Source organism: Podarcis melisellensis (genome assembly GCF_964234715.1).
Source record: "Podarcis melisellensis genome assembly, chromosome: 3".
Taxonomy (NCBI): Eukaryota; Metazoa; Chordata; class Lepidosauria; order Squamata; family Lacertidae; genus Podarcis; species Podarcis melisellensis.
Genome location: NC_138530.1, coordinates 43,046,280 through 43,058,343, shown reverse-complemented (window position 1 = coordinate 43,058,343; position 12,064 = coordinate 43,046,280). Strand labels below are relative to the sequence as shown.

The following is a 12,064-nucleotide window of genomic DNA, read 5'->3' as shown; positions in this document are numbered from 1 at the left end:
TCTGATTATCTCCCGCTTGGACTGCTGCTATGCTTTGAAGGTGACCCAGAAACTACAATTAATCCAGAATGTGGCAGCTAGACTGGTGATTGGGAGTGGCCGCCAGGACCATATAGCACCAGTCCTAAAGGATCTTCATTGACTTCCAGCGTGCTTCCGAGCACAATTCAAAGTGTTCGTGCTGATCTTTAAAGCCCTAAATGGCCTTGGTCTAGTATACCTGAAGGAGCATTTCCTTCCCTCGTTGTTCAGCCCAGACACTGAGGTCCTCCTCCAAGGGTCTTCTGCTGGTTCCTTCACTGCAAGAAGCAAGGATGCAGAGAACCAGGCAGAGGGCTTTCTCGGCAGTGGCACCCTCCCTGTGGAACACCCTCCCTTCAGATGTCAAGGAAATAAAACACTATCTGACTTTTAGAAGACATCTGAAGGTAGCCCTGTATCCGGGAGATTTTAATGTTTGATGTTTTATTATGTTCTAAAATATGCTATGGGCCACCCAGAGTGTCTGGGTAAACCCAGACAGATGGGTGGGGGTATAATAATAATAATAATAATAATAATAATAATAATAATAATAAATTAATTAATAAATAGATAGACAAATAGATAAATAAATAAAACATTGTCCTTACCATTGACAAACTTTATTTTTTCCCTCACATTAGGAAATATCGATGGGTCAAAACACAGGGAGAATACTGGGTAAGAACTACACATTTAATTTTCATTTATAGCACCCACTAGTGGAACACTTTCCCTAACCAGGTCCTGCTTTTGGCATGAGGTAAAAACATACCTACAGAGCAATTGAGAGATTATGATGGTTTTGCTATTACAGTAATACCTTGGAAGTTGAATGGAATCTGTTCCAGAAGTCCGTTCGACTTCCAAAACATTTGGAAACCAAAGTTCAGCTTCTGATTGGCTGCACGAAGGTCCTGCAGCCAATCAGAAGCCGCAGAAGCCCCGTCGGACATTCGGCTTCCAAAAATAGTTTGCGACTGGAACAGTCACTTCCAGGTTTGCAGCATTTGGGAGCCAAAACGTCCGAGTACGAAGGCATTTGAAAACCAAGGTACAACTGTAATGGCGTTTTTCTGTTGAAGGTTTTTCTGCTGTTTTGTGGCATTTGCAAAGCTTTTATTGTAATACAATGTACTTCTTTCTGATTCTCTGCCATGCTTTATGCTTTTAAGTTTTGTAAGTCACTTGGAGACTCCTTAAGTGCCAAGCAACTAATAAAGTGAATAAATAAATAAATATGTTAAGTATACTATTGATGCAAATAGAAGGCAAGGAGAGATTTATGTTAACCTACCTTTCTCCTAGGAGCAGGAGTACAATTTTGCCCTATTTGGTTGCCCAATAGAGGTCCATTACGCACGTCCATTTCGTCCTACTGTTCTCTTGTAAGCAGCTTTTAAACACTATAAACCCATGGAAAATATGTATTTATATATATTTATTCGTTAAGCCCTTTCTTTGACCATCCTAATCAGATGAAAAATAAAAGAATGATAATGCAGCTATTATCTTCATTACCACAATTCCCCACCAGTTCCATATTTTTAAAAATTGCCTTATTGGCAAGAACTCTGGCCTACAGTAGTGTATACCCTTAGTATGGTTTTTGTTGTTGTTGTTTTTGGTCTTTTTTTGTCCTTTACAGAGACATGACACTGTATTTCTGTTCTTTCTAGATATGAGCGTGAAAACATGATTGGGACTGTTGAAGCAAATTATATCTTGTGGGAGATGAATGGCAGGAATGACTACCATTATAACACAACAGTACAACAGGTGACCAGACATTTATACACTAACCTTTCAGGTTAATCAAGAATAAGAGACCACCTGCCCCATTTTAGACCTTAAGATCATTTAGATCAACTGGGGGGGGGAATTCTCATGGCACCACACACCCCATAAAATGTCTTGGGGCAATGACTTCAAAATCAGCATTTTCTGCTGTTGCTCCTCAACTGTGAAATGCCCTTCCATCTGCCATTCATGAAACAGCAACCACCAGTTGCTCTAGATAGATGTATTGTGAAGACATATTTTTGCTCAGGCTTTCCCCGACATCTAAGATTGAACCTTTTTTACATGCTTGAATCTTACAAATTTCTGCTTTATTCACTTTTGAATGCTTTTATATTGCTGTTTAACTGGTTTGAGGTTGTGTTTTTATTTTAGTGATATACCGTATTTTTCGCTCCATAGGGCGCACCGGACCATAGGGCACACCTAGTTTTTAGGGGGGGGAATAAAGAAAAAAAAATTCAGGTCCGGGAGCGGAGGCAAGGTTGCGCAGCCTTGCCACCGCTCCCAGAGCTTGCGGGCTGGGGGAGAGCTCCGAAGGTTGCGGATAGCTGCCTGAAGCCCGGGCAGCGTTGCGCTCCCTGGGCTTCAGGCTGCAGGTTGCTATCCACAAGCCTTCGGAGCCCAGTGGGAGCTCCCAAGGCTTGCGGATAGCTTCCTGAAGCCTGGAGAGACCCCTCTCGCTCTCCAGGCTTCATCGAAAGCCTGCATTCACTCTATAGGATGCACACACATTTCCCCTTCATTTTTGCAGGGGGAAAAGTGTGTCCTATAGAGCGAAAAATACGGTAACATCTTTGAAATAGAAGTGGTATATAAATGCTTTTAATAAATACGAATTTTTGTTTACAATAGGGTTTTTTAATGGATGTTGTTTGAATCAGTCTTTTACACAGCTCTTGACAGTGCTAAAGTAAAGGTAAAGGGACCGCTGACTATTAGGTCCAGTCGTGGCCGACTCTTTGGGGTTGCGGCACTCATCTCACTTTATTGGCCGAGGGAGCCGGCATACAGCTTCCGGTTCATGTGGCCAGCATGACTAAGCCGCTTCTGGCGAACCAGAGCAGCGCACAGAAACGCCATTTACCTTCCCGCCAGAGCAGTACCTATTTATCTACTTGCACTTTGACGTGCTTTCGAACTGCTAGACCAGACACCTTATCAACACTACATTTTTAAAATTACCATGGGAAGAAATATCAGAATCTTCAGAATTTTTAAGGGGCACAAAGTCCACCACAGATTCCTAGCTTGAGCCAGTGCCTTAATTGTTGCCCCAAGGTTTTGGAGGCAATGTCCATTGCATTTGGCAGACATAGGTCCAAACAGGCAGTGGAATGCAAGGAATACCTCTGTGTGTCCACGCACACACACTACCAGAGAAGCAAGTAGATGTGGTGGTGGCTTCTGGCAAGCTCTTGTGAGAGTCTCCACGAGACCATATAAGACTTCCGAATGCTGCACATGACCTTACCTGAGATCCCAGTAAGGTTGACAAAGTGTCAGGAGGCAAAACAAGATGGACTGAAATCTATGAACAGTTGTATTTGTGTTACAATGGTTTAAACTTTTATATTTACCAGTTTCATCAGTATCAAGCTTAAGAGATTGATAAAATTTAAATATGCTGTACACCTGAGACTTTGACTGAGACTGTGCATGTGATTTCTGTTTTACTTTGTGCATTTATATTCTTTGAACAGGTACGCTGTTTGAGCAAAGCACAAAATATGTCTTCGATGGTTCCTCAGGATCTAGAAAGCATTACTGCATATACTATAGATCGCTATTGGGGGAGACAGGTAAGAAAATGTATATAATAAGGAAATTAATAATATGAATTCTGAAGCTCTCATGGTATTTTGCCTATGAATATTGATCAGGACGCACAAATTAATATTCAAGAGGCAATGCAGTAATACTTAGGGCACAATCCTGTGGTCACTAGCAGTGCATCTCTAGAGCTATATGATGTTTTGGATCTCCTTCTCCAAAGGCAGCAGGTGGTGCCGTACCTTGAAACAGGAAATCTGACCTTGTAAGGCACCTACCAGCCCTGTAAAAACATATGTAGCCCTTATCTTACAGATACCAGTAGAGGTAAAAAGGGGACATGAATCCAAAGCCTTCCCCTTCTTCTTACACACGCCAAACAGAACAAAATATACGCCATGGAAACAATAGGTGGGAAATTGTAATGTTACCCCCACCCTCTCAAAAACGGCCAGAAAGAGAGTTCCACCCTTCTATCCACCCTGTTTGTGTGTCCCAAGCAGAGCTTTAGATATTCTGGATCTTCCATCTTTGGTCTTCCTCCTATACACCAGCTTTGCTGATGTTCTGGATTGCATGATTTGCCAATAGTTTGAAAACTATAGTGTCTTAAGCTATACCTAATTATTTTTTGCAACCCAACAACTACAAAATCAGCTACAGTACTTATTTATTATGCAAACACTTTAGGACATAAAACAGGTATATTATTTGTACTTACCATATTCCTCACGTATTATGGATGTGTGTCTTATGGTAAATTAATTACATTTCCCCACCCAGAATTACATATCCTGTTTTATGAGTGGTGGTGCTGGACTTCTGGGGACACTAGATAATCAGTATGAACTCATGAACCATTCTGGCATCAACTCTATCATTTGGCCTCAGGACTATGCTGGCATTTTCCTGTTCAGATTGAAGATAATGGATCCAAACTACAGGTTAGCTTTAACATAATTAGCAGCTGTATGGTTAAGTATCTTCTTTCTTCTTCTTTGGTCATCACTCGTTGCCAAGTAAGATTGTCTTCCATAAACACGGTTTTAACAATGAGTCTGTAAGTGACTGTGGAGGCCAATTCTGGATCCACATGTCCTTCCACAGTGGGGACATTGGTTTCCAGGCAGGAGTTGATCATGGTGTGGATTTGCCAAGCGTGCCTTCCTCTTAACACGTTTCTCCTTGCATCCTGAGTTCGAGTTTCTTCAAAGCCCATGACACATGTGGTAAAGGCTGTTCTCCAATTGGAGCGCTCGCAGGCCAGTGTTTCCCATTTGTTGGTGTTTATAATACATTTTTTTAGATTTGCCTTGAGACAGTCTTTAAACCTCTTTTGTTGAATATAATTATACCTGAATGGAACATGTTTATAAATTTGTAATTAAGTTAATTCCTAAGTGTTTGGGACGATACTCAACTCGTATTCAAAGTAGATCCATTGATATCAGTAGTCTTAAGTTACTTAAATAGTTCAATAGTTTCAATTAAATAGTTAAATAGTTTCAATGGATCTTCTTTGAGTATATAGACCTAATACTGAGTGTCATATATGGTGTACATTATACAATAGGTCAATAGCAGAGATGACATCTAGCTGTTACTTAGGAACACAATAACATAGCAGATTTTCAGTTCAATGTGCTGAATATCACCCAGAAAATTTTAGTTATTGGATGGCAAATACAGTAAAACAATTTAAATAAAATAAGGTACACAGAACTCTGAATCTCACCCATTTTGTGTTATGGGAGGGTCCTGGCATATCGCCTCTGCACATGTCCTAAACTGATGGTATCCAAGGAGGAAGACAAAATCAGTCAATCTGCAAGTATAGTTTGTTACCAGTTCTGCTTTCTTTTACACACAATATTTTCTTAGAGTAGAAAAAACCTCACACACACCGATGCAGAGAGTGTGTTCACCTAATTTAATCTCTGTACAAACATCAGCAATTACAGCTTCTTATGTACATATGGAAAAACAGTTACATAATCAATCTCACAAATGAGGGTGCTGGGGGGTGGGGCTCTGTGGTGGCATCCCCTTTTTCTTATACTCATGCAGAGAACACATGCTGATATGGAAGGAGAATAGTCCTATTCATGTTGGTTAAGTTTACCAAGGACTACTAGTATCAGTAGCCCCATCTCTGAAGGGCCCAAATGTATCTGTCGCCACTCCTCTCACAGTATCATCACTGTCATGAATCTTACACTTGATTTTTCTGGAGCATTAATAGTCTAAAATTTGACCCTTTTAGGGTTCTCCTCTAATTATAAGATGGTTCTCCTCTCATTAGAAGACTGTTGTAGTTTACAGTTATGAAAAATAATGTTTAGTCTCTCATTTTTTATTCCAGTTTTTGTCCTTACGAAGCTTATTTTGCAGTTCGGACACATGGCATCATTGAAAGGTAGGCATTAGTACTCTTGATTTGTTGGCATAAGATCAAGCATTAGTTCCCATTCCTGCACAAAAGTTTGGTAAAAATCCTGATACAAAGTTTAGTAAAAATCCGTTGAACAAACTCCATGTTCTGAAATCTGGGAAGATGTATTTACTTTCTACATTCTTAAAAAGCCTAGAGGCTTTCAGGTTTTTTTTTTTAGTTCAATGGAAGATTGATAATATAAATGTTAATATTCTCTGTGTGTAAAAAAATGACTCGGAAAATTAGATCATGAGCTATGGGAGTCTTATGAAAATGTACAATTTCACCTTCAGGTCCAACCCTAGATGTTTGATGTGGAGATGCTTTCAAAAAGTGATCCCTTATGCATATAAAAGCCAACAGACCATGCTACATTCAGGGTATTGATACTAAGAAGTAGCTATTCATGACACACTTTTACTACAAATACACTGAAAATTCAAACAAGCAAGCAAATTATGTTCCTCAATATTCCAGCCATGTGTTAAAATACCCACCCTACTAAAAACAACAACAAAAAGTGACACTTTGAAGACTAATACATATTGTGGTAAAGGCTTATGTCAGTTACATAAAGATACATAAAGTGAATCCTCCAATGACAGATGTGTGTTTCTACATAGGGAATGTGGGATGGAGGTGTGGAGTTGAAGGGCCACAAAATGCAAGTGAATTATATTTCTATGCAAAGCTTAATGTAAGTAGGCAATCATTTAAAACAGCAGGAATTAGCAGCAATGCCATCTTCTTAGCACTTATACCTGAATTTATTACCACTTACAGCTATTTTGAATTTGTACTTTCACTTTGCATAGAATCATCAGATACTTGCATTTTTGCTTTACTCTTTATATATTTTTCTACTCTATCTGCAACCTAAAGATGCACATCATTAGTTTGATTATGTGGGTTCTTGTTCACAAAAGCCTTCAACACAGTAAATCTAGTAAGTCTTTCAAAAGGTATCAATAGTTAATTTTTTTCTTCCCTAAAGCATTCTTTTTTCTCACACACATGCAACTAGAAATATGCTTACTACAGACTCATGAAAAAAATGTGATTTCTTACTTATTTTGCTTCTACTTCTACCTGATATCTCTATCCCCCAGCTAACTTTTCTTATTTAGCTTGCAAAAGAATCCAAAATAAATGTATTTCTGTAACTTCTACCATCTTCCTTGGCAAACTTTAATAATAGAGCATTGATTTGGATGGGAGAGGAATTCTTTCTAACACCTGCAATAAGGGAATTTACTGTATTTTTTGCCCTATAGGGCACTTTTTCCCCTCCAAAAATGAAGGGGAAATGTGTGCGCGTCCTATGGGGCAAATGCAGGCTTTCGCTGAAGCTTGGAGAGTGAGAGGGGTCGGTGCGCACCGACCCCTCTCTCCAGGCTTCAGGAAGCTATCCGTAAGCCTGGGGAGCCTGTGGGAGTTCCCGCAGGGCTCCCTAGGCTGCGGATAGCAGCCTACTTGCCCGGAGCGCGGGGTGCCCTGAAGCAGAGCGCCCCGCGCTTCAGGAAGTAATCCGCAGCCTAGGGAGCCCTGCGGGAACTCCCCCCTGCGGCTGGGGGGAAAATATATTTTTTCTCCCCCCCCCAAAAAAGTAGGTATGTCCTATGGGCCGGCGGTGCGTCCTATAGGGCGAAAAATACGGTATTCCTGTATCCTTACCAGAATTCACCATTTTGAGTGCAGGGTTTTTCTTTTAAAAGAACACAGCAATACTTTGTACAGTATACAAAGCGTATTTGCCATTTTTATCTCTATGGACCTCAAACTGGTTGAAAGGCAGGATATACATATGAATGAACAACAATAGCAATCATTGAGCCAGTTTTGTTTGAAAGCAGGGCAAATGTTTCTTGACACCTAGGGCTCTGCCCAGAGGACAAGGTGGGGCCATAATACAATCCCAGCAGTTGCACATAGGTGCTTTGAGATCCTATTGGACATGCAGGCAGATGGCAGAGACAGTTGTCTTGTTCACCAGCAGAATGCAGCCTTTGGAGCACAATAAGAGTGATATGAGTTCTTTTGAGGTGGAGCTAAACAGGAACACTCAGGTAGCAGAGTCCCTGCTTCCATTACTGGCATTTCAATCTCTTCAGTTCCATTTTATGGAGTCTTCTGGGGAGATTACATGTATGTCAATCCAACAGTTGCTGCTGCAGTTTTGATTGGAGTCACTGCTCTGACTTCTGCAGTGGTGGTTGTAGCTATGGTGGCCATGATGGGGACACAGACAGCAGCTTTGTGCCAGCTGCATATTTCCCCCTGGAATATGGCATGCGTGGTGAGTGCCACAGCAGTGTCAAGTTTAGGTGAGTGGGGCACAAGCTTCTATAACACACCCCAGCTCTGTGTAGGTGTTCCAATAACATTCTACATGTATTGGAAGCTAAACAAATAATTACATTCCATGCAGTGGAGCTTGTGACAATAAAGCATTCTATTTTTTTAAAATATTTTGTTGGAAGCCACCCACAGTGGCTGGGGAAATCAAGCCAGCTGGGTGGGGTATAAATTTATTATTATTATTATTATTATTATTATTATTATTATTATTATTAAGCTGCTCCTTGAACGAACACACCAACACTTATGTTCCATCTTGTTTGTATTTTAGCCTAAACATGCTTAAGATTGCCGGTTGGGCTTGTCTGATAGTTGTTTTCTTTTGGGGAGTCCTTGCCTTCAGCTACTATCGGTATGTGAAATTATTTCGGGCACTCCATTTTGTGGACCCAGTGGTGTCATTTAATTCAGATATGACTTCAGCGGTTTCTTCAGATGAAGCAAAGAAATATGAGTAACCCAGTTACAAATTATTACTTGTACTTATTAAACTGTATATGAACATACAATACTGTAATGTTTTAAACAAATGCTGCAATGTTTTAAACAAAAGTTGTAATGTTTCAAACTAAGATTAATACAAGTATACTTTTAAACACAATTTTCTAACATTCTCTAAAACCCTCAAAATCTGATCATCTTATATTTTTCAAAATCCCAAAGTGGTCCATTCCTTCTGTGCAATAATTTTTTAACAATAAAATAAACTATTTATTCAGGAATGGTTCTGTGATGTTAACAATGACCTCTGGATACTAAAGAACTGAATCATTAGCACTGGTTGTTTTTTTAAATTTCGTTTTTATTGAAGATTCTATTGTGCTACAAAATAAACAAACAGACAATGGAAAGAACATATAGTGTCTCCACTTTCAATTTATAGAGTTTTCCACAGTAAGTGAATATTCAGTGTGAGACATTAATCCTTAGCACTGTTCATAGTACTATTCATAATGGTGGTAGATAAGTGACAAGCTTGGGTGTTAGGACAAATGTCTGTGAACAAATATTTATAGCAAGCAATAAACATGTTCTGAAATTCTCTCTCTCCCTTCCATTCCAATTTGATATAGCTTAAAATTACTGAGACTCACCAGTCACAAAATTGTAGCAGAGGGAGGCAGACTTTGGCGTAATCAGCTAACAATTACTGGCATCATTTTCTACTGATACCTAATCCCTCTTTGAAATTTCTCAAGTTTTTTGCTTCAGATATTTTCTTGTGAGTTCCATAGCTCAGTTTCATTCATGCATAGATTTTGCTTTATATTTCCTCCTCTCTTTCATATTTCCCCAAGTATTTTTATCCCTTGTCATACTTGTGCCTTATTCCTCTCCAAACTGCCTGTTTGCTTCAACCCTCCTCCCTATTCCTTTAGCATTGACTTCTTCCCTCTATTAAAACTTTTCTATTACCACTTTATTGTTGTTATTCTTTTTTAAAAAATTAACCCTGTATCTCTTTCTCATTTCTTTCAGCATCTTTCCCCTGCCCTCAGATGATGGACACCACATTTCCCTCCCCCTCTGAACTTCTTTGTCTCCCAGCCACCTTTACCTAGCATATGGGGAGCTGCTGGTGTGGGTTTCAGTCCAACCAGAAGTCAATGGCACAATCTGGGGCAGGGGGAGCGAAGAGGCACTGGGCAAGCTGTGACACTGAAGTTCCCCATTGATCCTTGATACATCATTTAATAATCACTGGATATGGCAAAATGTGGTTTAACATGAGGATGGACCATTTAGCGTTTGTGCCCCCCCAAGTGTTACTGAACTCCTGACAGCTCCATAGGAACATGCCTTATACCAAGTCAGATCATTGGTCCAACCAGCTTAGTACTGTCTACACTGACTGGCAGCTGTTCTGCAGGATTTCAAGCAGGGGTCTCCTCCAACCATACCTTGAAATGCTGCGTATTGAACCTGGGACCTTCTCCACACAGAATATATGCTCTATCATTGAGCTGTGGTCCCCAACTAACATGGCCAATGGTTAGGGATTATGGGAGCTGTGATGCAAGAGCATCTGGAGGGCAACCATTTCTCCCTAGTTTAATATTTTTTTAAGAAAGCAGTTTGTTGTTCCTTACATTAAAATGCTCAGAAAGATATACTGTATCCTAAACAAGAATTCACCACTACTAAACAAACTCTCCCCCACCACTTTTGACATTCTTCTGAATCAAATTTGATATCTGTTTTTTAAAAAAAAACATATGAAAATAGCACATTGCAAACTTCAAATCAATATAAAACTAATTCATTTCCTACACCATTCAAACTCTGCTGTGGAAAAAAATAAGGTTATTTCATCATATGTGTATACAGTATATCAAAACTCCATATTAGAACACCGGGACTGAATGGAATTGGGAGCTGAAAGGGAACCTAGTAATGATCAGTGCAACAATCCACTGAAAGTGATTTACCGAAAATGAAAAAAACAGTGTGAGAAATGCGGCATTCTTGTACAGCTCATTGGTCTTTCGGCCTTGATTTTGAAACGACTGTCTTTTCTTTGGCTCCCAAATGCTATGTACAAAACAGGAAAGGAGACGGGGCACCAAAGGGCCGCTCCAAGGTTTACTTAAGATTCTTATGGTCCCGTCCCTTTATTTGCATATAATGAGCACACATATATAGAAGGAATTATGTTTTGCAAGGTGCAGTGAAATGGCTGTGGGTCATCCTGGGAAATATATTCTCACTTCAACCTGTGGGAGTGAGCAGCCTGCTCACTCAAGTACAGTACAGCAATCAGGTGCTCTGTTTCTGTGCCACCATTGGTTGATACAGAGAGATCACGAGGCAGCGTGATCACAAGATCACAAGGTTGCTACAATGGTAATTTGGGGACATTAATTGGGCAGTACTGACAAACGGCTGCTGGGCGGTGTAGGAGCAAAGGATGGTACTAGGGGACTAAGCAATTGGGAAGGGGATGTCAGGGGAATGTCCGGCCAGGGGACAGCAGACCTTTCTCATGGTGTTTACAGCTTGTGCCCACATAAAGAATGAAAAAGGAACAGATAGGAAGCAGAACACGACCATAGCCATATTTCACACCTGAAATGTTAACTGCATCCTTATGGAGATAACACGGATGTGGTGATCACCATCTATTTTATAGGTTTAAAACACTGCTACTGTAATGAATTTATAGTCCTGTTCAAATTATAATCTCATTATGGTGAAATTGACTATGAATTAGGCATAGCAACTGTCAGCGTCATGTGCTTTCCCTACTTCTGTTCTTTGTAGATGAGAAGAAAGAGCTGCTGCTTTCACTTTGGCAGAAATCACAGTTCTCTCCAACGTACAAACTTGCAACTGTCGTTTGATAGCCTGGTTTGCCAATTCCTTTGCTTAAACCGAGTTTCCCCAGGTTGCACATAATGGGAGTCTTTGATCTGTTATAAAAAGAACCTCCTTTTGCACATGAAGGAGAGGCCAGCGCCGCTTGCGAGGCGAGGGGAAGCAGAAGCACTGCAAAGGGGCTTCCAGATGGGATCGGGCGCTGCACACGCCCGCTCCTGATCCCCCTCTCCTCCTCCTCCCTATTCCAGCGGGCGCATAAGGCCACAAAGAAGCAAAAGGGCTCGAATCCTGCGTGCGCCCTGGGCAGCTCCTCCGCTACAGAAGGGCTTCTGAGCCCCTCAGTTAGCTGAGAGCAGCGGC

General features: G+C 40.6%; 1 protein-coding gene across 9 annotated transcripts in view; it reads left to right on the top strand.

The window, feature by feature from the left end:
• Nucleotides 1–9,824, top strand: part of CATSPERE (catsper channel auxiliary subunit epsilon) — a 45,397-nt gene extending 35,573 nt beyond the window's left edge. For 7 of the 9 annotated variants that reach the window (XM_081905800.1, XM_081905804.1, XM_081905806.1 and 4 more), the window contains 7 exons: nucleotides 666–702; nucleotides 1,330–1,409; nucleotides 1,701–1,800; nucleotides 3,525–3,623; nucleotides 4,378–4,538; nucleotides 5,957–6,010; nucleotides 8,658–9,824. In XM_081905800.1, the coding sequence (XP_081761926.1) occupies nucleotides 666–702; nucleotides 1,330–1,409; nucleotides 1,701–1,800; nucleotides 3,525–3,623; nucleotides 4,378–4,538; nucleotides 5,957–6,010; nucleotides 8,658–8,844 (718 nt within the window). In that variant the 3' untranslated portion in view covers nucleotides 8,845–9,824. Of the gene's footprint in view, nucleotides 1–665; nucleotides 703–1,329; nucleotides 1,410–1,700; nucleotides 1,801–3,524; nucleotides 3,624–4,377; nucleotides 4,539–5,956; nucleotides 6,011–8,657 lie in introns of those variants that run through there. The other 2 variants (XM_081905801.1, XM_081905808.1) reach the window with 2 other exon arrangements.
• The last annotated feature ends 2,240 nt before the right edge of the window (nucleotides 9,825–12,064 follow it).